At 38.0% G+C, this 26,441-nt stretch overlaps 1 protein-coding gene across 4 annotated transcripts in view; it reads right to left on the minus strand.

Annotated features, from left to right (window-relative positions):
• Nucleotides 1-26,441, minus strand: part of Msp300 (Muscle-specific protein 300 kDa) — a 109,096-nt gene that overhangs the window by 3,374 nt on the left and 79,281 nt on the right. For 3 of the 4 annotated variants that reach the window (XM_086912316.1, XM_086912314.1, XM_086912318.1), the window contains 10 exons: nucleotides 18,667-24,725; nucleotides 17,886-18,582; nucleotides 17,398-17,697; nucleotides 16,356-17,312; nucleotides 10,348-10,650; nucleotides 6,342-6,599; nucleotides 1,316-4,045; nucleotides 1,001-1,185; nucleotides 836-874; nucleotides 159-665 (listed from right to left, as the gene is read on the minus strand). In XM_086912316.1, coding sequence (XP_086768442.1) covers nucleotides 159-665; nucleotides 836-874; nucleotides 1,001-1,185; nucleotides 1,316-4,045; nucleotides 6,342-6,599; nucleotides 10,348-10,650; nucleotides 16,356-17,312; nucleotides 17,398-17,697; nucleotides 17,886-18,582; nucleotides 18,667-24,725 — 12,035 coding nt within the window. The remainder of the gene's footprint in view (nucleotides 1-158; nucleotides 666-835; nucleotides 875-1,000; nucleotides 1,186-1,315; nucleotides 4,046-6,341; nucleotides 6,600-10,347; nucleotides 10,651-16,355; nucleotides 17,313-17,397; nucleotides 17,698-17,885; nucleotides 18,583-18,666; nucleotides 24,726-26,441) is intronic. The other variant, XM_086912315.1, reaches the window with a different exon arrangement.

A 26,441-nucleotide genomic window follows, 5' to 3' on the forward strand; every position in this document is an offset into this window, starting at 1 on the left:
TTGGCTATACGTATTGCTGTCGAATAATTTTACTTATTTGTACAATTATTTAATAGTTAATATTATAAAAAAAATTCAAGATTTGAAAAGTTATCGTAAAAAACATCGAATTGGTCACGAAAAATACAATTTATTTCTTTAACATCTCAAAGACATACCTGAATTTATTGTATTTTGCAGTCATAATTTCCGGCGACTCGGTCAAATCGACCGGTTCGCTGGCCCGTATATTAGCTTCAGTTTTCTCCAACCAGGTAACCAATTCCTCTATAATACGATGGAATTGCTGATTCGACATTAGTGCAGTCTGCAATTGTTCCTGCCAATGCGCAGCCACTTTGCAAACCTTGACCCATCTCGTATTCGCAACAGCTAATCTGTCTCTGAGCTGCGTTGCTCGAAGCAGTTCTTCCGAGTGATCGGCTAAATGCGCGCCAACGGTGTTCAGACCGGCAAGAATACTTTCGTGACAGTCTAAATCGAGCACAAATTCTCTGTGATCTTGTATAACATCCTCCAATTGTTCGATATTGCCAGGTGGCGAATGTTGGGCGCTTTGGGTGCCTTCTGCGAATTCCAGCCATTTTTCCAACCTCCAAAGATCGTTCTCCAATTGGGCCCAGTTGCGACGCGAACATAGGGGACAGGTTAATCTGCCATTGTCGCTGTAAATAATAAAATTTCACGTTTTTCACGCGGTTCTTTTTAATTTATATATTTGAATAACATGCTAATAAAGATACAAAGTTTGCTACGGGAAAAGCAGGTATGAAATAAGCGAGGATTGTTAACGAACGTTAATGAGAAATTGTTAGTGTGAAAAGGGAACACTCACTGATCGCAGGGAGAGGTGTAAACGTCGGAGTTAGGTGACCTGCGCGTAAAAAATTTCTTATTTTAATATGGACTTGATGATTTTTGTCAAACAACAGATACAAACAGATACGTGTAACGATGTTAGAGGATTAATTGTTCTCGTTTTATGTAGAGGAGGCTTTACCTGAGTTCTCTGATTTGTTGTTCTCGCGTTCTCGCCAATATAAGAAGATTTTCGTATCTTTCCGTTAACGCAGCCACCTCGTTAGCCTTGGCGGCTTGCGCGCTCAATTTTCCATCTTCTGTGAGCAAACTGTGCAAATGACGAACCAGCTCGATCGACGATTGACAGCTTCCGATTAATTTACTCTATCGAATAAAAAATTAAATAAATTTACAAAAATTTATATAGAGAATTTAAATTTTATTTTTCTAGATTTTGTTATAAGAAAGAAAAATGAATTTACACAATGAATAACAAATATCGTTTCAAACTTACGATATTTTTAGCAGTCGCATTTAATCCAGGTCCAGCAACAGGATCCGGGGTAATCGCTAATTGCAATGTATCCAATGCATCGCTGCACTCGACCAGAGCAGCTTCCAATTCCATCAGGTATGCGTCACTAGAAGTCATTCGTAATAACCTAGGCAACGTATCCACTTGAACCGCACTGTCCTGTTCGAATTTCAACGTTTCCACTTGCACAGCCTCGTCGACTTCAGATTTCTCTTGTCCCTCTATTTCCGCTCTTAACGACGCCACTCTCTTCTTGATGTCCTTCCACAACAGCTGGTACTCGTCCACCAGTTCTTGTATATTCGCCACGTCATCCGGATGACATTCTTGCATAACCTTAAGCGCCAATTCATCCGCTTTCTGCAACGTGATGTTCTGAGTGCGAAGTTCTTCCTCGATCTCGTTCAATTGCTGCAGCCTACGACGAATCGACGCTTTCTGTTCCGGCGTGGCCAGATGTTGCGTCCTGGTCAATCGAACGTCGACTTGCGTCAGTCCAACGACCGCCGCGCCGTGCACCGTGATAAAGTCTCGATAATTCTTTTGTCCTTTCTGAAGAGCCAATAGAACGGCATTCGCTCTAGGCTTAAACGTTTGCCATTTATCGATAAGCCGCCTAGTTTCGCTGATAAGCGATTTCAGATTATCTGGTTCTAGACCCGTTCTAGCTAAACGTCCAAAGTTTTGCTCGATTATTTTTATCACCGGTTCGTGCGCCTCTACGTCCTCAGATATGCTTCTCGCTTTTTCGATAGCCTTCTTAGACTCGTCCTTCGAAACTTCGTCCAAGTTGTTCTCCAATTCCGTGAGAGCCTTGTCCGTTTCCGCGAGCCAACCTTCGTGCTCCAACCTGATCTTCTCCAATTCCTGCAGAATTTTCCACGCGAGAATGATATTCCCCTTTCTCTCTGCCGATTTCACGCAGGTGGTCGTCCATCTACGCTCCAAACCTTCCATTCCGCTCTTGATCGCGTTGTTGAAGGAAGTTTTCCACGCGTCGCAGTCGTTCAACAGAATCTCGCAGAGATTCAACACCTCGCCGATATTTCCGCTTTCCGCCTCGATCGTCTTCTGAAGATGTTCGTGATCGTCTAGCTTCTTGTCGATGCAACTTTGCTCGATCGCCTCGACCACGAACGTCTCCGACAATTGACTTTCAACGCTGGCCAGCCAGCTTCTCAACTCGTTTATCCTCTTCTCCAACGTGCTCATCGTCCTCATCAAGTCCATCAATTTACTAGCTCTCGCTTTTCCCATAGCCACCAGTCGATCCCACCTCTCGTTCAACTCGTCCAGGGATCGTTGCAACCTTTCGCTCTCCTCTTCCTCCGCTACTTCTACCAAATCTTGTCCAGTGTTCTGTATCCACAATAATTCTCGCTGTTTCAACGCGATATCCGATTGTATCTCGCATTCCAATTTTTTGAGAGTTTCCTCGGGCTCGTTCGGCGAGTCGCAATCTTGGATTCTGATCTCAGTTTCTCCTATCCACGCGAGTAACCTGGCTAATCTGTCCCTCCACCGATCGTAGAGACCGCAACGCTCCTCCAATCTACATATCAGCAACGCTGCCTGATGTTCCAGGTCCTCGTGCTGCAGCCGGAAAAGCGCCCGTTGCTCGTTCAACGATTTCACGTCAGTCGGACTGAGATCCTCTCTCAATTGTTGTATCATCACTCCCAAGGATTCCAAATCTATGCTCATTGAGGACAATCTGTTCTGCATCTGGTGTATAGATTCCAATTGCTGTTTCGTCCTCGCCAAACTAGCAGGACTCGAGTGAAATGCAGTACTGAAAGCTTGACCGATCTCGGTGAACGTGCTATTGATATCCTTCGCCTTCTCCTCGTATTCCTTGTATCGTTTCTGTATCCTCGGGATGTGATCCCTCCACATCTCCAGGCTGGAGCTCAGATTGTTGATTCTTTGTACGCTGGCCGCATGATCCCTGTGTATGGTCACGGCTAATGCCTCGTCGCATTTGACTAGCAGCGTCTCTTGTTGCCTCTGCAGAGATTCCAGTTGGGCTTCGCCTTCGGGTATCTTGTCCAGCAACGACTCTATCCTCTGCAGAATTTCGTCCAACCTCTGTATTTGGATGAATCTGAAGCGTAACTGGCTTCGTTCTCTTTCGATCTCTTTCAGCCAGTACAAGAGTTTACTCTGATCCAATTTGTACTGATCCCACGCGGCCAATCTGTCGCGTACAGCCGCGTGTCTCTCCATGATCTTGGCCAGAGTTTCATTGTGTTGATTCGTCAGAATGTTGAATTGTTCCGTTTTCGACAAATTGCCCCCCTCTTCCGCTCGAACCGTGAGAATGAGATTCTGTTGATCGGTGAGAAGATTCTGATGAACCTCGCAGAGGTTTCTGTGCTCCGACAAACCGTTGTAATCGCCGGGTACATCGTTGGAAAGGAAATCTTGTACGTAGAACAAGTACTCTTGCCAAAGTTTCAAAGCAGTGGCACCATCCTGCGTTTTGACTAGAAGAGCCGACAAGCGGTGATACTGTTGGAAGGTTTCTCTGAAGACCTTCTGCCATAGTTTCAACACCTCGACAACCGACGGTTCTTGCGTCGTTACCTCCACTAGGCTGCGTTCCTTGATCGATTGTAGCTGCGGTTCCGTGCAGGTGAGCGCAAGAAGATGATTGCGGAGGAGTTCCAGTTGCTCCTTCGACTCGCCCTGACCCACCGCGGTCAGGCTCTGGAGAAAGAGAAGAGATCTCGTAAAATAAGTGCGGTAAACAACGAAGAATCCTTCATCCTTCGTTTGTTCGGATCGATTAATTTATTTTCGATGAAGGATAGATAGATAGATAGATAATGAAACAAAATTAAAACGTAGTTTAATTCTAAGACTTTCGTGAATATCGTTAGACGCGGTAGAAGAATTATTTAAAGCAATGGATTTATTTCACACAAAGAGCCTAGCTACCATAAGAAAAGAATACTTCCAAGAACAAAAAAGGCGTATAAAATTGACGAAGGTGAATCATCTCAATTCTCCCGCCTTATCTCGAGTGCGCTCCACTTCGACGTTCGTCTTTATCCATCCATTTTGCCCGCCTTTGAAGTTCCCTAACCCGTGTCCTTGGATATTTCCATCGACAAGCGACGAGTCATATCGCGGACGATCCACAGAGAGTGGTGGTATTCGATCGGAAACGGTGGTGCGCAATCGAGTCCCGCATTCCTTCACAGAGTCTAGGGGCGAAAGTTTCGAGCCGAGAGGGTGCACGGCCGGATCCAGCTGTTGCGGATTTCGTGACTGATGTAATTGCCACTAGCGGGCTCAAGCCCTTCGGCCTTGACACAACAAAGTGTTTCGGAACTACCGCGATTAAAATATAAACGCGCGTGCGAGGTATAATGATCGGGCCTGTGCCAAGCACCAATAGCCACGCCGGAAACTGATGGACGCGTGTACAATGATACACAGGAGGAATCACCTTGACAGACAGTTCTGTAATCCGTGAACACGCCGACTTTTTATTTTTTTATTTTTAAATTTCAAACGTATCCTATCACAACCAAGATTCTTTCGTTCGTTCCAACACGCTTCCTTCCACTAGGGCTTACTTAGCTTGCACGATAATAAAAATAGCTGTCTGGTTGATATATCCTCTAGCATGTGATCTAGTGTATTTTTGGGACACTCGAAAATTTGGAGATTGTTGAAAAATTAAACTGAGAGAGAAGAGTTAGGTATATTGGATCGAAAGATGAATTGATATTTTGTCGGATGCTATTATATTTGTGTAAACTATCGAGATACACGTTATAGAAGAAAATAGGTTGTAGAAAGAAAGTAGAATCTGTAAGGTTTCGCGAGCATGAAACATGTTGTGCTTCCAGATGGATCCTCGAAGGCCAGAATAAGAGAGCACATGCTCTGTACCTCTGCGAGTATAAAGCTACTTTAGAACCCTCGTTTCTCAGAAACACGCCCTATGGAATTCGGACTGCGTACTACGTTAATTCACGTTCTCTGCATCTCGAGAATTAACAATTCTCGAGTTTGCCGATTCGATAGTTTGATCTTTAATTTTTTACTTTTATTTAAAAGTCGAAATTTTCAAAATTTTACAAATATGAAAATAGAAATTGAATCATGCTTATTTTATTTTATTTATTTATTTTTTTTTTAATATATATTTCGATATTGGAATATATTTCAAAATTCCGATTTTCACTCAAATTCTAAAGTCGTACAGTGACCTCTGTCGAGGAAGAGTTAGATCGCTTGTTCGTAATAATGTCTGACGCTAATTTAAATAAACACGAATGGTACCGCATACCATACAGTATTAAGCGCACGTGTCAACAAGTTTTCCACGATATCCATAGCACAGAGAGCCAAATATTTACCAAACTTAATTACTTCCCGTCCAAATTTCCTAAGGATTTGTTTTTCATCGAACGCATAATCCAAAATTATCATATATAATTCGTATATTTTCTTTCTTATTTAGTAACAATTGTATTTTCAGACCATTGAAAATGCTAATAATAAATTACAACGTTTCTAACATTTAATGAATTATTCAGTACCTTCAATGCTTTATCTTGTCACGATTAGACTACTTACAATTAGCTTATATCAGACTATTATTATATGTTATATTTATTTATTTCAAATAATTATGTGTAAACAATTCGTATATTAAATCGTTGATTTTTTAATCTATTAAATACAATATAAAATTAAAAATCAATGAAACGAGTATAATTTCGAAAACGCGATAAAAATTCAAAATTATTATTGTATTTCTCAAATACAGTCTGAAATAAGATAACTATCTAATATTTTTGTCTACAAAAAATATTTATTATAAGGAACTTCGAAAAGAAATCTCATTACATTCTATCTATCCGTTACGTTACGCAATCCAAATCCAGGATCAACTCGAAATGGAAAAATCAAAATGTCTCTGGTTGAAGTAGGCAGCATTTTTAGATAAGATAAAAGAAAAAAAGGAAGGATTACGTAATTTACTTGCCTGTTGGACCGAATCCAGAAAACTTTTCGTCTGACATAAATCACCACGTGCGAGCTCTTGGTTGAGAGCGCGGGCGTGCGCCGCATCCGCGAGGCACGATAACGTTTCACGGATATCCTCGAGACGTTGTCCAAGTGCCTCCACTTCGCAGTGCAACGGTCCACTCGCGTCCAACCCGACGTCCGACGCGATTTGCGCCACCAGGCCTTGAAGCTCCGCCAACCTTTCCTTGTGCTCCGCCATCGTCTCCTCGCAAACCTGTCGAAAAGTGAAATAACCTCTTAGCCTCGATGATCTGAACGCTTTTAATCCTTTCGTAACCGTGGAATGGGTATTTTTATGTAATGGTATTCATATAATGCCGTGGAAAGCATGCGAAGTGACGTTTTATTTGGGTTTCATAATATAATTGTGAGTTGACGATTGGAATTATTGTCTTTTGGATTATCTTAAATAATTTTCATTTTTATTTGAAAAAGTTTGAAATGCTTGATTTTATGAACATGATGGAAATGACGAGAAGCGTTCTAAAAGTTTTTCAAATAAATAAGAAAGGATTAAAGAATGATTCACTCTGCTTAAAGAAGGTTAATACGTTTACCTGAGTTTATAATTTGAGAAATTTAGGAAGGAATTAATAATGGTAAACAGGATATATTTCTTAAGAGAAATTCTTTTAGGTTTTTTTTTCGTGATATTTACGTAGATATTCTATATATCTATTTGAATTGCAAATGAAATTTCTTCATGTTCTTCGTATACTTGGTGAACAAATATTAACTAAAAAAAACGATACAAATGTACTACTAGTTTTTATCTATATTCCAGTTGTCTTACCAAATTAGTGCTAATTAGAAATATAGTGATTAAACAAAGCGTTTTAGTTTCGAGTTGTTATCATACTTTCGTGCTCGTTATAGAATTCCGGTAACCTGTTAAATACACGTCAGAGATAGGAGAGTTGACTCTACGAACTAGAAATAGACGTTTGTTATTGCTCGAAAAATAAAACTGAAGATAGGGAAATTGATTGACAAGCGATATTATTCGTGTACTTTTTGAAATTCGAAATTCGTTTTTGACCAACAGTAAGTACAAAGAGACACGTGTATATAAAGGAGAATACGTAAATGATGTACGATTATAATAAGAAAGAAAGATATAATAAGAGAGGAAGTATCGTAGAAAAAAAAAGAAAAAAAAATGGAGCGAGTATAAGATTTGATACGATCGAATTTTCGGTCACACTTTTTACTTTTGTGCATTATACGTTAACGATACGCACGGTTATTATCTTTTTAACGTAAAATTATTATCTTTTGTGTAAAATTAAAACAATTTTTTTCGATTCACAGATTCACTATTCACAGATATAATTAGCTTTATCAATAATATAAGAATCAAGATGCACGATAGTTTGATAACAGTCGCTTAATTGCATCTTCCGATAAGAGAACTTGGCAATATATTACGTTAAAATGTCGAATGAAAACTACAATTTAGTTAGATTAGAGCATAATGTCATGCACAAAGACGCAGAAATTCTATTCCAGTTCGTTGCATCACACGTGCACTGGATTATTCAGTTCCGACACAAAATTATCCCACGTATCGGATGTGGTATGTATTATCGACAGTAGTAAAGTTGTAAATAGAATCACACCTTACAGATGAAATATATTAAAATAAGAAAAAAAATCTCGTTACATTAATGTAAATACAATACAATCAATATGTAAATTTTAAACAAATAAAAATTAAAATTGTAGACATTATCACGATGCAAATTTCAAAGAAAAACAATTTTCAAAGAAGTACAATTTATGTTAAAAGCTATATTATCACATAAATTTTAATCGCTCGAGTAAAAACAACGGTATTATATTATATCAATTCCAATTATAATAAATTAATTTAAATCGAAGCAAAAACAACATCACCACGTGTAACATTTCAAATGTTCAAGAGTCGTAAAAATCGATATCCGTATTGCACAGATTAATAAAAGAAAAATGACACTTCCGATATCGCAGAATTCTTTCTTCGATCGTACCTTTAATTCCTCGGGAGTGCACATGTTTCTCAATTTAGATCACCGTTCATTCCTATTTTTCATAACGCGTCACGCGTACATCATCCGCGTAAGAACGAATCGACAGAAGCAGATAGGGCACGTGTCGTCCCGACTTCGAACACATGCTTCGAATTTTTGATTAACCGGAAACTGGCCACGATCGTCAGCCACCGTCCACAGTTCGCGCATAATCGCGCGAACCGCTGTTTTCGAAACGTGTTTACGCGCGATGAACCTCTTTTATCGGTGGTCTCGCCGCGATAAAAATACTCGTGGAAACGTTGGATAGAGAGACGCGAATAATACTCGTGCAGATAGATGAGAGAAACAAGCGTCCCGACGCTCTGGACCAGACTGGCGTCCTCGTCTTCGAGGATCGATGCGCATACCCCGAGAACCGAGTGGGGATAGACTCTGTTGCCCCGTATTTCAACGACCTACCCTCGCACGTTTCGGCGCACTTGCGTAGGGTGAATCGTGCTCTTCTCTACGTGCTGCACTATAGGCGTGGTGGGGACGATGACACTACCCCGAACCTTCCATTCAAGGGATAGACGCTGACCTTTTGAGCCACGCACACAGCTTTGTTTGAGGATTTTTTTTCTTTCTCTATAGATATTTTTTTTTGTCGTAGCGATGAAGTCACGACTTTTGTTTTTTTTTTTTTTTTCTTTATCGAAAATATTTCGATTTAATTTTGTTTGAATAATTTTGTTTCAATCAATTTGATAAAGATGGAATGATTCTTTGGCAGAAGCGAATTTTGTGTATGGTTCGATAATGCATACGAATGAGAAATTATATCGTAATGGCGTATATAAATCTTTCTGAACTACTTTCTATTAACGTGAGATAGTAACGAGCAAAGCAACTCGAGGATTGTATTGTGTAAAAAATTGATTCACGAACATTCGAGTGAAGATATCTATAGAATTGAATATGTTTGAAATTATTTACTCGCTGTTTCTTTACATTTACATTTGTTTAACATTTCAATACATCTGACTAATTTTATTACCTTGGGAGTTTACTTCCCATAACCACTTTTCTTATGGTATTCATTAAGCAGGCTGTAAATGAGTCACGTTTCTCAGACCAATCGACTCTGAATCAGTCGAAATACAATAGAATCGGTTTAAAAATTGCAACAAAGATAACACGAATTTTCGATTATCTGAGAATTACAGAAAATTACGAGTTTTCAAATCCGATGACTCGAATGTTATATATAGATTTACAGAAACTTTCCGTCTTTATTTTTTTCTTGTTTTTTTTTTCTTCTCAATTCTCAATCTCTTTCGCTCAACTCTTTCTTTCTATTTTCATGATAAGACTCTATCTCATGTTTCCTCTCCTCTCGGTTAGATAAAACTTGTATCATCATTTATTGTTTTACCACTCAACGAAGCAGTCAAATAAATAATCAGTAAGTGAGAGTGTTACTTTCTGGGTAATATTTATGAATGCAATTCTTTGAGGATGAAAGAATTTATAAGGAATGAGCGTTGATTCAGAGCGATGAAAATGCGATACAAATATATGCGTATATATAAGTATGTAATGTAGAATGTAAAAGAGATTTAAAAGAAATTGTTTGAGTTTTAAATATTTCCTAAGATTACATATCTTACGAACGAAGGATGCGCATCAAAATGGATATTATGTATAATATTACTTTGGATTTGGATGAATTATAAATAATATTTTGGAATATTATTTCGAATAGATTTTATGTTCAATGTACTCTCAAATCTTTTTCTTTTCTTAATATATTCAAAAATGAAATTTCAAGTAGAATCCAAGGATACCTACCATTTCCCTTTCTTCTTCCTTGATTGAAATTTTTTACGAGAAATATTTAAAAATATTTACAATGTACTCGATCCACCGCTATCGGACATATGTGCAAATTTTTGAAAATGTTCACGATACCTTGATGTGTTTGACGGCCTCTTCAGGTGGAAGGTTGGCGACGCTGTCCATTTGCGTGTCCACCCAGGCCTTAACCGCAGCACTCGAGTCTTTGTACTGTTGCCACAATCTGCACGCGTGCTGATACTTGGTGCAAAGGGCATCTAATTCGGCCCTGGTATCCTCCCAGGCCTGTACGGCCTCATTTACCGCCGCTTCGACCTTCTCGCGGACCTCTGCAGCGCAACCCTCCCGCAGAGGTTCGGCAGCTTCTCGCAATTCGCCAATGAGAACTTCTCGCGCACCCAAATCACCGCTGAGACCCTGCAACAGATAAAATATCTCGGTTTTTCATATCATACGCATTAACGTTTTTTGCTCGTGCCTTCGTTTCTTTTCCTTCTCGTTTCGAATTAAATTCGAGCGTTGAATGAATGCAATTGTGAAACACTGATGAGAGATTTAAAAGAATTCTTTGGTAAAAAAGTTATACTACGTTGAATATTTCGATTCTCATGGATATTGAATATTTCTATCTTTGAAAACAATACAATTGAAAAACAGTGTTTCAAGGAATAACAGAGAATTATTTTCGAATATGAAAGATACGTCATCTTGTTATATTAAAATTAGCGATTTATTTAAGATTGAAAAAAAGCAGTTTTGATGAAGAAGTTATTCTATGATTTTTTATAATTACATTTCCATGCATTCTCCCTTCTACTTCTTACATTCTTGGAATCTCGGTTCTGCCTTTCGATTCAAGAAATTTCCCCGTTAAATCAACAATACTCCCAATTTAGATCGTTCAATGTATCAACGTTGTGCACGACTTGAAAGGAAAACATTTTGTTAATGGTAGCTCGAGCTTTTTCAGTTCGTTACATCAATATTGAACAATGTATCTCTATTTATTAGAGATTAATTTCTAAGGAAAAATTATCGAATCGATGAAAGAAAGGATTATATCACATCGATGTTTCTTCTTTTTATTAGAACCGATATACGTATCAATTAATTTGAAACCCGCATTTGATCGGTTTGTTTAATCAATTTATTTATCTTTACGCATCAAAGAATTCGCACAGAGAGGCTTCTTCTATCTGTCTTAGGGTTCTAATGAAACTTTAATTGATTTTGTACAGCCGATTAACCGTCTTCTCGTTCAATTTCTTACTTTCATCTTGCAGTTATTTTTTATTTTTTACGATATATCTGCATATTAATACAGAAAATATTAAGATAACCGAGAATAACTTATTCGGATAGTGATTTCATCGTATATCGGCTGCTTGATAGAATAAACATACTAACCAGAGAAAATACACTTTGCACGCGTTTCATGTTTATTACTAATGATTAAAATTATCTGTGACGTACGATCCGTGATATTTTACATCGATACGAGGAGGTTCTCGCCTTTATTCCTTTCGATCACGTGGAATCGTCAAGTCGTTACATAATATCGAAAACAAGGATAATAAATTTTGAAAAGAACAGAAAGGAAAACGTCGAACATTGTTTCATTGTTTCGTCGAAATAAATAATAATTGAACAATCAATATGTTGGCCGACAATCTTTCGTTTAATTGCGACTATTTAAGCGATTAACTTAGAAGACCTTTGAAAGATCGCTTCTTAATTCTCTTTCGTCATTCATAATTACATACGTTAGCATATTTTATCCATTTGAATAAATATTTACGCAAAGAATATTTAAAATTAACTAACTTACTACGTAACTTCTTTAATTATTACGTAAAAAGAAATTACAGCCTTTCTTTCTGCAGACTTTGCAAATGAGTATTGGCAAATAGTTGCTAGAAAATCTCTGACATCTTGTCGTCGTGTAATCATCTAAGATTTTTAAGTTTTTCTGTTAATGTTAATTCTTATAAAATTATTTTTTTATATACTATATTTCAAGAAATATCTTATATTAAATTATAAATTTTTTCCAATGATAATGACAACTGTATTCTAACGGAAAAAAAGAACAATTTTCTACGAGAAAGACTGTTATAAACTTAGCATATTCTTTAAATAGAAATCTCTTCCCGAAGAATTTCAATTCGATTTGATATTTCAACTCGTTGGAAAGATCTAGTGGTCCGAATGCTCGTATATCTCGAAGAATGCAAGATCGACGCGATATTCGCAGCATCGTATGGATCGTAGTATCCGGGTGTAGATCGTTGGTATTAGTCAAAGAATGCACATGCCGGTTTCCCTTAAATACGCACTATAAATAATTTTGAGTCACGAGACTAGAAAGCACGTTTCGAGGCCCGCGCCTCGAATTCGGTCAGAGCGTGGTTGGACTAATTTTGTGTCGTGTACTCGAGTTCGTTCACCTGGCTGAGGGTTTTCCGGCGAAACCGTAAGCGGAAATCGAATCTCTGCCAATGCGTCTCTCTCGATACTGTGAAACCTCGCGTTACCTCGAGCAATTTATTTATCGATTTTGTTCAGCCATTTTGTAATTGAACAGCCTGGCAAAGAATTACCACATGCAACAATATTGTAAGGTACAGAGTTTTATGAGAAATAATTATTCTGAGAGAATTCGATGCATAATGCATAATGAATAATTATTTTTTAAATAATATTTTAAAATTTTAGCCTACAAAAGCCTCGTTTATATTATATTTCATATTTTTTATTATTGATGATACATTTTTTATTCAGCCATCATTGATATTTTCGAGCTCTTGTCTCTTTTCATTTCCATCACGCTTCACTGACTGCTAGAATGCACAGACGCCATAAACTATACGATACTTTGTAAGCCTCTAAATTTAGAAGCTCTTATTTTACGTGAAAACAACCAAAGATTTATAAATTTGCAAGGAGATTAAACGTGGACATCTTTTCTAATAAATATTTTGAATTTACTGAATTAAGTTTTCGTTTTCTTTTCATTATCGAAGAATTATAATCTCCTTCGATGTATATGTATATGTAATATGTATACGTAAATATGTATACGTAATAATAAAAATGTGCTCTCGTATTATATTGCAGGAATTAACCGACAGATCGAAAAAATAAAAATTGTTTTCACGCGTGTCACGTTCACGCTTCTTTCTCATTAAAGTCTTTAATTTTCCGTATTCAATGTTCAGTGAGAAATTTAGTTAATTTAATACTAGAGCGAGGTGAAGTTACTCTAAGTTTTGTTTAGTTAGGAACTATTACGTTTCGTGCACAAATTGCACTTGGAACTTGTAACAAAGAAAATTTGTTCCAATTTAATGCTCGTAACACGTTTTACTATCTTGAAACACTTATAATAAAATGACGATCGAAAAACTTGTGAAACGCGTGAATAATTCGGATAATTGACATTCGTTTCGTGTCTATTTCGAGCGATCAAGTGCCACGATGGCAGGCGATGATGCACTTGTCAATTTTAAGCTGATCGTCTCATTTTTTAGGTCGGAAGTTATTGAATACATCGACCTGCTCTGTTTGGAAATGTGGGCGCGGAATCGCGATAAGTAACGGAACAGGAAGTTGCGGCTGGCCTGCAGCTTCCGCTTTAAATGCTTGTATAGTACTTAAGATAATTTCTCGAAATAGTTTTCTTTTGATGTGAAATGTTCTGATATCATTAAAAATATATATGTAATTTAAAAGAATTCTCCTAGATGTGACTTCATTAACTATATTACATCATAGATCAATTATATTTAAAGCATAGATTACAAAATATTTAACTATTCCTTTCTTTTAGAGGATTAATAAAATTTTGAATATTAAATTTAATCTAAAATGAAGTATGCTTTAAAATTAAATAAATCGACGATATCACGATAAAAAACTCAACGATATCAATTGACGATAGTTAGATAAATATTTTAAAAAAATGCAATGAAGACGAAGTATTCACGATATTTTCTTACCAAAAATAGTTTAGTCGAAGTGAACGCAGACAAGGACGATTGATTGCGCGTGGAATAATAAAAGCAAGCATAAAAATGCACGATTAAACGTTATTGCGCGATATCATCGCATTTTAATATATGAATTCGTGAAAAATTTAGAAAACTGAAATTTAATTGATAACAATTGTTATACACAACAGAAAAGAAAATATTGTTTTTTTCTAGGTAAATTTATGTTTGACCACGTGGCATAGTTTACATATTATCATATCACTGCGTCATTTATCCCATCCGTTATGTCTGTGTCCACGTATAATTACATTATTTTAAATTAGTAAGTGTTTGCAATCTCACTTTTTTCGTCTTTATATTACATGCATTACGTATATTGTTCACGTGTTTATTGCGATGTAAATATAACAAAATGGAAGAATTTTACAAAATTGTCGTCTGTCGTGAGAAATGTAAATGAGAAATTAACGCATGGGATAACTCGATATTTGAAGGACGATTCATTTGGCCTGACGACCTGTTGTCGATTATTATATTTATTTTGCGATGAAATAATCGTAGCATTTTAATTCTACGTAATAGAAATTGAAGTTCTTTAAACACGAATAATTATTTTTAGTTACATTCACAATTTATCTACGATATTCTTCTGCCGAAACTAGAAATTATTATTTCGAGCACAGATGTTTACCACGTTTCTTTTGGAAATGAGTTATTTGTTTTAGTATATTTGTATACACTACTTTCCTCGACCGCGTTTCTGTTTGTGTGTACAATGAATTATGACACGCAGAATACGACGAAGAAACGAAATTCTATCAAGTTTTACATTATTTTATATTTTATATCATTCCACCGTTACGTGCATCTCTTATCAGTATTAAATCAATCAAAAGAAAAAAAGACCAGTAAAGATAAAATAAATAAACGTCTTTAAAATAACATTCAAAATTCTTATTACACATTTTAATGTAACAGTTCCAACGTTTCGAATCCGACACGTTTCTTATTTAATAATTCAAATATTCTACATTTAATGAATATTCAATCCTTACTTCCGATCAGCCGATTCGATGTGTCGAGCGCAAACATGCTCGACCGTCTGCAATAATCGTCTGCCTCGATCGTTTCGTCGATTTTTCACACGGATCGGGTCACCGCAGTTCTTCATTCTTCTTCATTTCACGAATGTCAACGAAATTCTACGGTACACGGCTCGATATTTCCAGATTTGTCGATCCAAAGAGAGGAAGTGATTAGGATAGCGTTATAAAAACGGACACTCGCGTAACACTGGTCAAATATCGTCAATCACTGAACGAAGAAACAAGATCGTTGAAATCGCGCGCGAGAGATGTGTACGCAACGCCGGCACTCGTGCTACTGATTGATACGACGACCCCCGATAACGCCAAGTGTGGTAAGCGGCGACGCACATGCGCAAACCAAGACCGCGCTCTTTCCTTCGTACTCGATGGAAATAATCACGGAGAAAAATGCGTCTTCCGGTGAGAATACCGATCGATCGATTGCCTATGATGTTGCACGGGTGAATCCTTTTTTTAATCTCAATATATTTTTAAATTTGATATTTGTACTATATTTAAATCTGCATTGCTGTATTCGTGCAGAAGGGTGATTTACGTTTTATGAACTTTATTTTTTTCTTTTTTTTTTTTATATAAATTTTCTATATGTTTGTGAACATAAAATTATTTTTATATGACGAGGATATCGATAGATTTGCGATGCATAAAACGTTTTCAATTTTCGAATATTTACATACTCGATTTATCGTCTACATAGAACATAAAGGCACTAGTTCCTCGCAACGATTGAAAGTGTCGAGGGCGCGAGAAAGCAGGCCGGTCGATACGATTAGGTTAATTATTCAAACTTGTGCAAGTTTTAACGCATTCCGAGAGACTTTCAAGGAATGTTCGAATATAGGAGTGGAACGAGGCGTGTATTGTAAATCTTGGATACCTCGAATCGTTTCATCGACAACGTGAATCCACTCGATCAAAGAATTCTTCCTTAATTAATCGGAATTAGTTCGCGTGACGTAAGAATCCATCGAGAGCCGTTATACATCGCGTTTCCACAATCGATATAGAAATTAAAACTTACCTCTAGCCTTTCGGTAGCTTTCAGCAGCCTGTCGTAATCGACAGATCCTTGCACGGTTAACAACTCCATCATGTAATCAGCCTCCTGAACCGATTGCTGCACCATTTCCAGCTGTTTCTCGAATCTTCTCCATAGGGCAAGCCTGTTCTTCAATAACGCCAACAATCTCGAGCATCTGGACTCCAGATCGGTATGAGCATCTTGAAGATTCGAAATGTCTCGTTCCACGCTGACCGGAGAAACCGAGACTCTCATCACGGTGGGCAGGGTGTGTAATAATTGCCTGAGGCCCATAATATCCTGCCACAAGACCGCAAGCTCGTCAGCTACCGTTTGACATCGATCCACGGCAGCTGCGACCACGTCACTTCCCTGTCGTTCGCTTCCCTCGCATTGATCCAATATAGATGATTGCCGTTGATGGATTTTTCTAATACGGCTGAGGCCACGCTGAATTGCCTGAAGCCTTTCCCTAAGCAACTGCGCTGCATCCAATTCCTCGCTGATTTGACTCTCTATTCTGCGAGCCGAGGACAGCAACACACCGACCTTCTCGCTCTCCGCCACAGGAAGTAAACCTAGACGACCTAATTCGTCTTGGATCAAACAGATCCTGTCGAACAAGACTGTCAAGCGTTCGATATAAAGATCCAGCTCCTCCTCCGTCTTCAAAACACCGTGGAATCCATCGATCGTCACTCGTAACTCGTTCAATTCTCTCTCGAGTAATTTTAATTTTTCGTTGGATGATATCTCTTCGGAAGAGATATTTCGAGTCACTTGTTCTTGAATGGTGTTGATTTGTTGGGTCATGTCGTTCCACCGGTCTTGGAGCTCGCAATGGAACTGTCTTTGCAACATTTCATCCGATAAGGGAATTATTCTCAAGGCTTGCTCGAAACTGTTGTTAGCCTCCTCTCGAATGTTGTTATGGACTTCGTATTGCGCTTTCAATTCCTAGTAAGGAGACAAAATATTTAACGTAAAATAAAGATATTTTGAATTTTATAAATTAATTAAGAAAATTCTTTTTATCACTCACCCAGAATTGACGTATGTGACCTCCCGAAGGATCGCGCAAATTGTTCAATTCCTTCTCCACCGATGTCATCCAATTCTCCAATCGGTTCATTAACATTTCTTGATTAACCCAACTCTCTTTGAATGACAGCAATTTCCTTAACGACGATTCCACGTTATCTTGAAGTTTTACGATCACGTCTAAAGCTTCTCCGTAACGATCCTCGGGATCCTCGATGTTCACCAACTCCTCGAGACTTCGCGCTACGTTCAAAAGCTGAATAAGTCTTGCGTGATGTGTTGCAACGTCCGTTGCCAGAGACTGGAAGAAAAGAAAGAATTTGTTAATATCTCTTCTGCCAAAATTATTGAAAATTAAGAAATGCAAAATATCAAATATTTTATTATTGTAAACAATAATTGAAATTGTTTCGCGTCAAAAATAAAATACGAACTATTATTTATTTACTTCTGTTTTTTTTTTTTTTTTGTAAAAATGAAATAATTAACCTGATACAAGGAGATATATTGATCGTAATCGGACGACGTCACTGTTTGGAGATCAGGTACTCGTTGATGAGCAACTTGTAGCCATCCTCTCTCCTCCTTCACCCCCTGTTCCAAAAGAATCCATCTGGATGCTGCAAGAGCCATTTGCTGAGCTCTAGACGCGGCCTGATCCAACAACGATATAGCTCTACTGTGCAACTCTTCGTGAAGATCCGAGTATTTGGTTCTCGTTTCCGGATCAAGATTGCCTTCCAACGATTCCAAGATTCCTCGACAATGGTTCAAATTCACGAAAAATTTTCTGTGCTTCTGCATCTCCTCCTGTAAATGTTCCAAACTCATCACCGAGATAGGACTCTCTAATAAGTTCTCCGCGATTTCGGTGATCTGTGCGAATTCTCGCAAAGTTTGTTCGTATTCTTCGGCCAAGGCAAGAAGCTGAAGAAGTCGTTCGCGTTCGATGCATATCTCATGCTCGATTATCTTAGTCATCTCGTGGGCCGCGTAAGTCTCTTCCGGGATGTGCTTTCCAGGATAATCCCGCAATAATTCGTGAGATACGGTTAACAACGATGCGGTTTTCCACATGTGACATTGATTCATATTCTCTAATTTATCGAGCTCTTCGAGCTTCCTTTTCGTGGATGTTTCGAGCTCGATTATGTTGTTTAGATGTTTTCGTTGTTCCTCGATTAATCTATCAGAAAAAGAGAGAGAAGAAAAAGATAAGAAATATAAATTCTTTTTTATCTTGTTATAAAATATAGAAAAAGAATCTTACCTGTACATGTTGTACACTCCGTTTACGAATTCATCCCATCTAGCAAGCTCGTTCGTAAGATATTTCTCCCCATCGTCAGTCGCGTCCTCGATCATTTTAACCTGATGCATGAGAGTATCCAGACATTCCTGCAAATTATTACGATCTTCTCTCGGATAATTCATCTCCACTAATTTCCAAACGTTATTCAGCTCTTGAATATTCTCTTCCACGTTTTCCACTTCGTCTCTCAGTTCGACATAGGTCTGATCATCATGAGAAGGACCTGTAGGACATTCTTTGCTCAAGAAGATTCTGTACTCGATCGTCTCCAACCAAGTGGAAATTGTGTCTACGATGACAACGAGAGTTTCTTCCACAGTGATCGCATCTTTCTCTTGAGCAGCGTCCCTCAAGTGAGACAGTTCTTTCCTTATATCGGCAGCGCGCTCTTCGGCCAACTTTTCATTCGCCACTTTGTCCAAATGAGCGATATGAAGGATATTTCCAAGATGACTAGATTGTTTGGCATTTCGAAAACTTTGCATTCGATCAGAGATCGCTTTGGTCGTTTGACTGCTTTGCGTGATCTGATGTTGGGGTTGTTCGTATTCCGCAGTCTCAGCTATCAAGAAAGCCTTTGAACTCGCTCCTTTTTGTGGGACAACGTGCTGAGATAATTCCCATATCGAAGGTTGATCTTTTTCTGGTTTCTTAGACGATTCGCTGATAATATCCGCATAGGTTTTAATCTTGGGTCGATCGTCCTCTTGAGGAATTGATTCCACAGGAGAAAATGGTTCCTCCGTCGTGTCCATTGGTTCGGGAGAAGGCATGTGTGTAATTACTGGCATCTGTTGTACTTCTGCTTCCATAGGCGAGACTATCTTTTCTTTACCCAAAGTCCATACATCCTGAATCTCTTTAACGGTTATTGGCTCCGTTGCTATCGACAGCGGTATGGCAGCGGTCTCTATCTTTTCTTCAACTTCTTTCACTCTCTCTTCCGGTATAAACTTTGGAGATTCCTTCTGTACAGATTCGTCATTTTCAAAATCTTTTTCAGCATCTTCTCTAGGAGGTGACTTCTCCTTGCCCACATTTTTCTTAGCAACGTCGGAATAAGACAATTTCAGAGAAACATCTTTCGATTCTACAGGCTGTCCAAATATAGATTCCAGATCCTTTTCACTCGTCGCCGAAATTTCAATGGTTTTGTGTCTCCTTTTACGTTTTTGTCTTTTCGCGACGCTACTGTCTTCTACTTTTCCCGTGATACTTAGATCTTCGGTAATAGTAGTATCTCGCGAACTATCGGTTAATTTACTAGTAGTGTCCGTAGTCTCATCGGGGCACAATTCTATGGTTGCCTGCAAACGAATCTCAAATCCAGCATCCGCTGTTTCCGTCTCCTCCAACGAAGGCGCCATCGTTTCTTCGCTTTCCGACTTAGGCTCTGTTACATCAGAGATACCCTGAGAGCTCTCATTCCTTAATTCTTCTATTTTTAAAGGCTCCTCAATAACAGACACCGGTTCTGTTACTTCTTCAGTTTTCGTATCCACGTACTCCTTAGTTTCTTGTACTTGTACATCAGGTGCTACTGGAATTTCTGTAAGTATCAGAGGTGCCTTTATCTCCATCGACGCGTCAACCTCATCTATCATGGCCTCCACCAAGTTGCCTTTCTCATCTTCGACTACAAATTCTTTTTCTGAATCGGCAATTTGCAGTTGCACTCCATTTGTTTGTTGAGAAGACGTCACCAGCAACGGTTTCTTCTCTTCGATACTCGTTTGCTCACTTTTCTCCCGTGTTTCAGGAACGATCTGCACGCTTTCTTCTATCTGTTCTATTAATTCGCTTGTCTTTATTTGTATCGAGCTATCCAACGTTTCTATCTTCTCCGGCGTTATGGTCTGAGATTGTTCATCTATCGATCTCTTGATCTCTTCCAAGCTAGTCTGAGAAGATAACTCGCAAACCTCGACTTTCTCCGGAGCAAAAGTAACCGGACAAGTTTGAATCATGATTTCTTGAGTTGGCTCCGGTTGAATCGTCTGTGACTCAGTTTCGTGAGTTTCCGCTTGTCGTGGACTCTCCTCTGGTGTCGTTTGAGTTTCCATTACATCGACGATGGGCTGTTCTATTAGATCCGCCTGCACATTGAAGTCCAACGTTGTTATTTCTGGAGTGGTCGGTTTACTAGTTTGTGCTTCCGTTTCTATGGTTTTGGGTGTTTCAGGAGTTACCGTTTGAACAGCTATTCCAGTTAGAATCTTTTCTTCTGTTGGAGGTGGAGTAGTTTGTTGTTCAACGGCGACCACGACTTTTTCCGCGGTCTGCGTTTCAATTTCCATGGATGGCGCAGTGGGTGATGTTTGTGCTTCGATGGAAACTACTTCTGTGGCCACAGTTTGAACATGAATTTCCTCGGTTTCGATCGGAACAACTTCTGGCTTGATATCTTCGATTGGACTCGTTTGAACAGCATATTCTTCCATTTCTTTGACAGGTGATTCCATGGTCTGAGTACTTATTTCTTCAATTTTGGGCACCTCTTCTTCAACGGTTTGACCACTAAAATCTGAAGCTGGTAATGGCGATGTTTGCATTTCTGAGTGTTGTATAATCGGTTTTTCAGGTTCTGATTTCTCTTCCGATACAGTTTGCATACCGAAATCCGAAGCAGACAATGGAGAAGTTTGCATCTCCGCGTGAACTTCTTTCACTTTGGGTGTTTCAGACTTTTCCAATTCTTCTAGCGAAATTGGAGGAGAAGTTTGCACTTGTTCGTGAATCTCTTCGATTTTCAGTTTAACGTCTTCCAATAAATGGGGCGACGTTTGAACATAAATCTCTGATACCGTCTCCTGTTTCGGGGATGTAGCAATGGAGACACTGAATTCTCGAGGAACAGTTTGAGTATCTGCCATGATCATGATTGGAACGATTTTTTCTTTACCGAAGTCAATCTCTTCCCGTTTCTTTTTCTTCTTTTTCTTCTTCGTAGCTTTTGCATCCTCGCTTTCTGCCAGCGTCTCATCGTCCGTGAATTCTCCATCATCGGTGGTTGTCTTAGGGAATTCGGTTTGTTCTTCGTCCTTAGAACTTCGTACCCTCTGCTTCTTCTTCTTCCTCCTCTTCGTTTTCGTCACAGTTTCATCATCTGGTGTGGTTGTCACGATTGTTCTATCCGCCTCGTAACCATCTTCTCCTTCCGATGTTTCCTCTTTCAAATACAATTCTACTTCCCTAGATTCAAACATTTTCGCGATATCAGGTTGTGGTGCTTCGCTCACGTGCTTCGACGAATCAGACAACGGTACATCAATTTCCATCGAATCTCCAATGTTGGACACTAAAGAAACGCTCGATTTCGTTTCCATGGACAGCATCGGTGATTCAATCTGTTTTTCGATCTTCTTGTCCAATTGTATAATTGCTTCTGCTTCTGGTTCTACCGTAGATTCTGTCAAACATTCATCCTCTTTCTCCGATGTGATGACATGATCAGAAATTTCTTCTTTTTCTGAGGTGATGATTGATTTGTCAGTTTCTTCTTTTTCAGACATGACGATTTCTTTTTCTGAAGTAAGGATCGATTTGTCAGTCTCCTCTCTCTCAGATGTAATGATAGATTTATCCGATGTGACAATTTCTTTCTCTGAACCACCGACAGACTTATCTAAACCGATAACTTTAGATTCAATCATTGGTGGAGATGTTTGAACAATTTTGTCGTGAATCACCGAGATGCTCTCTTTGTCTGCTGGAAGTCTGATGTCGACATCTTCCTTCACTAAGCGATAAGGAGCCGCTTCCGGCTCAGATTGACTCCTCACTGACACTGTAGGTTGCATTTCTTCACCTTCTCTCTTTACAGCCAGAGATATCTCTACTTTATGGAAGATGGGTTTGTATTCCGGTTTCAGTGCCTCGTCCATGTAATCATCGATCGAATAATCGATCTCTGGAACGAAAGAATTCTTCACTATCTGCTGTTTCACGTCAATCGGTAATGCTTCCAGTTCCACATGCCTTTTCCTCTCGGTTGGTGTTGAAGTCGAAGGAACTATCTCTTCGATCTGAACTGGTCGTTCTTCTGAAACGTGAACTCTCTTTTGTACCTCCGTCGAAGCTAATTTTGTCAATGATTCTGATTTCTCTTTCATCCATTTTTCTATTGAAGATTTTTCTTCTAGGACAGGTACATCTACGGTGCCTCTAGTGTCATGGTGCTTTTCTACATCTACCGTGCGATCTTCTACCTCGATACGGAGTGTTTCTCTGCTTATTGGTGCATCGACAAACTTACAAGTCTCTTTAGTCACGCTCGCCAGGTCCTCTGACACGATAGATTCGATCGAAGATTTAGCTAACTCTTCCTGTACTTGTGATTCTCGTATCTTGATCTCTTGACTCGGGCTCTGCAAAGTAGCCGATACTTCAGCATCGATAAACGCCTGGCTGGTCGATTGAAGGAACTTTTTGCCATTTACCTCGACCAAAAAATGCTCGTGCTCGTACTTATCAGCTGGTTCAACTTTCTTTTCGATTATTTTTAATGATTTGTCACTTCTTTCACTCTGTAATAAAGATTCTTCTAGACCATGTAAAGATTCTTGAATGTCTGCAACTGAAAATTCCAATGGATTTTCCAAAGCCTTCTCTGATCGAACATTTATATCAATTTTTTCCTCCTTCTTTTCTGTTGTTAGAGTGTCTTTCTTGTCAGGCAATGGCTCCTCTCTCTCTGTTACTAAATAAGTCGTGCTTGGGTGCATATCTTTAGCAAATGCACCAAAGAATGGTCCTTGCATAGGTATATCATCAACAATTTTTTCCACTTTCGAATCTCTGTCCTCTTCATCTTCTTTCTCAGTAATATCCTCAACCACGATGCGATCCTTCTCTTCAATTCCTTCATCTTTACCAAGATTTCTTTGCTCCTCTTGCTTAATCACATTGATACTTATGTGTGGAATATTCTTTTCATCGATCTCCACTTCTTCAGGCTCCTCTATTATCTCCTCAGTGGCAGTTTCCTTACCATCGATGATAGTAACCTTTCTGATAATTCTTCTAGTCTTCCTAACCACTCTCCTAGTTACTTGTTGCACCACAGCGTGCACGCTAGAAGTTTTTGCCCGATATTCTCCACCTTCCATTAAAATTCCCTCTTCGAATGGTTGAGGACTGATGTCTCGAATGTGCCCTTGAGTCACCATATGCGTATATTGCGGAGATGACTCGTATTCATCCACATTCACGTCTTTGAAAGGTGTACCGGTGGCTACTCTTCCTCCATGTATCTGTTTCGTAACAGTTTCTATTGTACCATCTGGTTTCGTGGTAGTTATAGTGACTTGTTGATCCTTCATGGTAGCCTCTGAGAAAGCCTGCACTACGGATGGAGCATCACCAATGGCGGTGGATGTCGAAGACAGATGTTGTTGAGTTGTTTGTCTACTAGTCATTGTAGTTCGCCTCAATTTCCTTACTATTATCCTCTTAGAACCATCTTCATCTACAACCACTTCGGTAGTCACGTCGTCAGGTTCGACCAAAACAGTCTCGAACGATTGTGGAGCAGCATGGACGATATTTAATTCACTGGTGGTGTTATCAGTGTTCGTGGGATCTTGATATTTCATGTCAACAACGATGTCTTCGGTTATTTGCTCGGGACGATCTTGAACGATTTCCTGAGCTGAAGTTGGCACGTTCTTCGTTGCTATCTCGATAACGTCGTGATCACCTTCCGTGGTTTTTAGAATCTTTATCGTTTCTTGGGTTTGCATGCTCTCCATGGCAGGGTGTACTGTGTCCACGGTTTGGGTAGTCAATGAATGACATTCTGTCGCGATCGGAATTTGATTGGTGGAAGTTTGTTTGGTGAGTTGTTGCGGTTTCTCGACGATCTCATTGGCTAACAAACTTTGTCCTGTCTGCAAGGAAACGTCAGCTAGAGATGGCATATTACTTTCGAGGGAAGAATGAATCGAAGGTGCTTGATCGAGGGTAGCATCATCTCGATCTGACGTTTCATCGGCTCGCGCTTCTTCGTCGCGAATTTCCTGAAAAATTGAAGAAACGATTCTCGTTCAAATTATCTAAATGATGTTCCTGATTGCTGGTTCTTCGGCTGTGAGAAAATTTTTTTTTCGAATTTTGTGCTATTAATAAAATTATTTTTAATTTTTCATAAATGCTAGTGTAAAATTTTGAACTCTCATAATAATAATATTAATTTATAAATAGTACTCGCATTAAAATAAAATATATAAAATTTATTCCGAACGTAAAATTGTTATTATAAGTTTTTCAATAATTTTTAATAATTTAATTGAATTTTATATTTATGACTTAAATATTCATTTTTTAATTTTTTAATAAAACTAAAAATTTCTTCTATTCAAAAGTTTTTAAAATCTTATCAAAGTTAAAATTTTATTATAGCAGTTAAGATTTAAATATATAATTTAAAAATGTATGATTAAAGCTTGAATGATGAAAACAATTAAATTTTGCTATTCGCATACTTTTACTTATTCTTTATTTTATATTTAGATAAAGAAAGTTTAATATATTTCAGCGTCTCCAAAATGCTGATTATATAACAGAGCTAAAAGCAATGGCGTAGATAATAGTGGATCCTTCCATTATATAGCAAAATTTAATGCGCATTTGTTAATTAATAGCATTACGTTAATCACTGGTTTGTTATGTAAAAATTCATATCGGTTGTTATATGATTTGATGGTCATGATTTGACTATTTCATATCGGTATAGCTACACCTGCATTGTGTCCGTAGAAACGGAGACAGAAGATTTTATTCAGAAAACATGATCATCAGAGAACGAGAACGAGAATATCCGCATACAAGAACACTCGGCGTTACACTGTCGTATTTTTAACTTGAAATGTTACGTTTGATTTTATTTTAATACGCGCTTATTTTAGTCGTCTTAAGAGTGCTATGCTTATATATAAATATTGAAAAGAAAAAAAATCCGTGATTTATTTATTATGATTTTCATAAATTAAACGAATTAAAATTTATGATAAAAGAATTAATTCTAAGAAGACAAGCGTAAAAATATAAATGAACAATAAAAAATAAGAAAAGAATTTTACTTTAAGAATTTCTAAAAAAGAAATGAATTTTGAATATCTTGTAATGGCAATGTTCCAAGAAGAAAATCGTTTCGTTATTATTTAACACATACACATATTTTATGGATACATATACATACAATACGTAGATTTTTTTTGGTGATATTGGGGGGATAAATAAAATAAAATGGGGGAGATGGGGATTAATGAGAATACTTTAATTACAGCATGAAAAAAATTACAGAATAATTGTATTAACATTCCATAAACAAATGCTGCAACTATACAATTACATCCATTACCTTAAGCTAGAAGGAACATAAATGTGCTAGTTATAAGTAGATATAAATAAATACACCATGAAATTATGAAGAAGAAAGAGACTGTGCGATGAATGTAAAATGATTATATGTATATATATATAAAATGGATTGAAAATCATAGTAACGTAAAAATGTATCTATATGGCTTTTGCAGTTCTTTATTTTTATAGTTCTAAAAAAATTCAAATTATATAAATTTATTTTTTAACAGATAATTATATTTCTAGAAATAAAAATATCGATCTTTAACATTATGATTTTCAATCCATCATATTTATTGCGTGTGATGAGAAGCTCAAATGAAAAATACGCAATGATAAAAAAAATAGATGAAGAAGAAATTGTATATACG

The sequence above is a fragment of the Apis florea genome, unplaced genomic scaffold, assembly GCF_048593485.1.
Source record: "Apis florea isolate Af1SG1 unplaced genomic scaffold, ASM4859348v1 contig_3375_pilon, whole genome shotgun sequence".
Taxonomy (NCBI): Eukaryota; Metazoa; Arthropoda; class Insecta; order Hymenoptera; family Apidae; genus Apis; species Apis florea.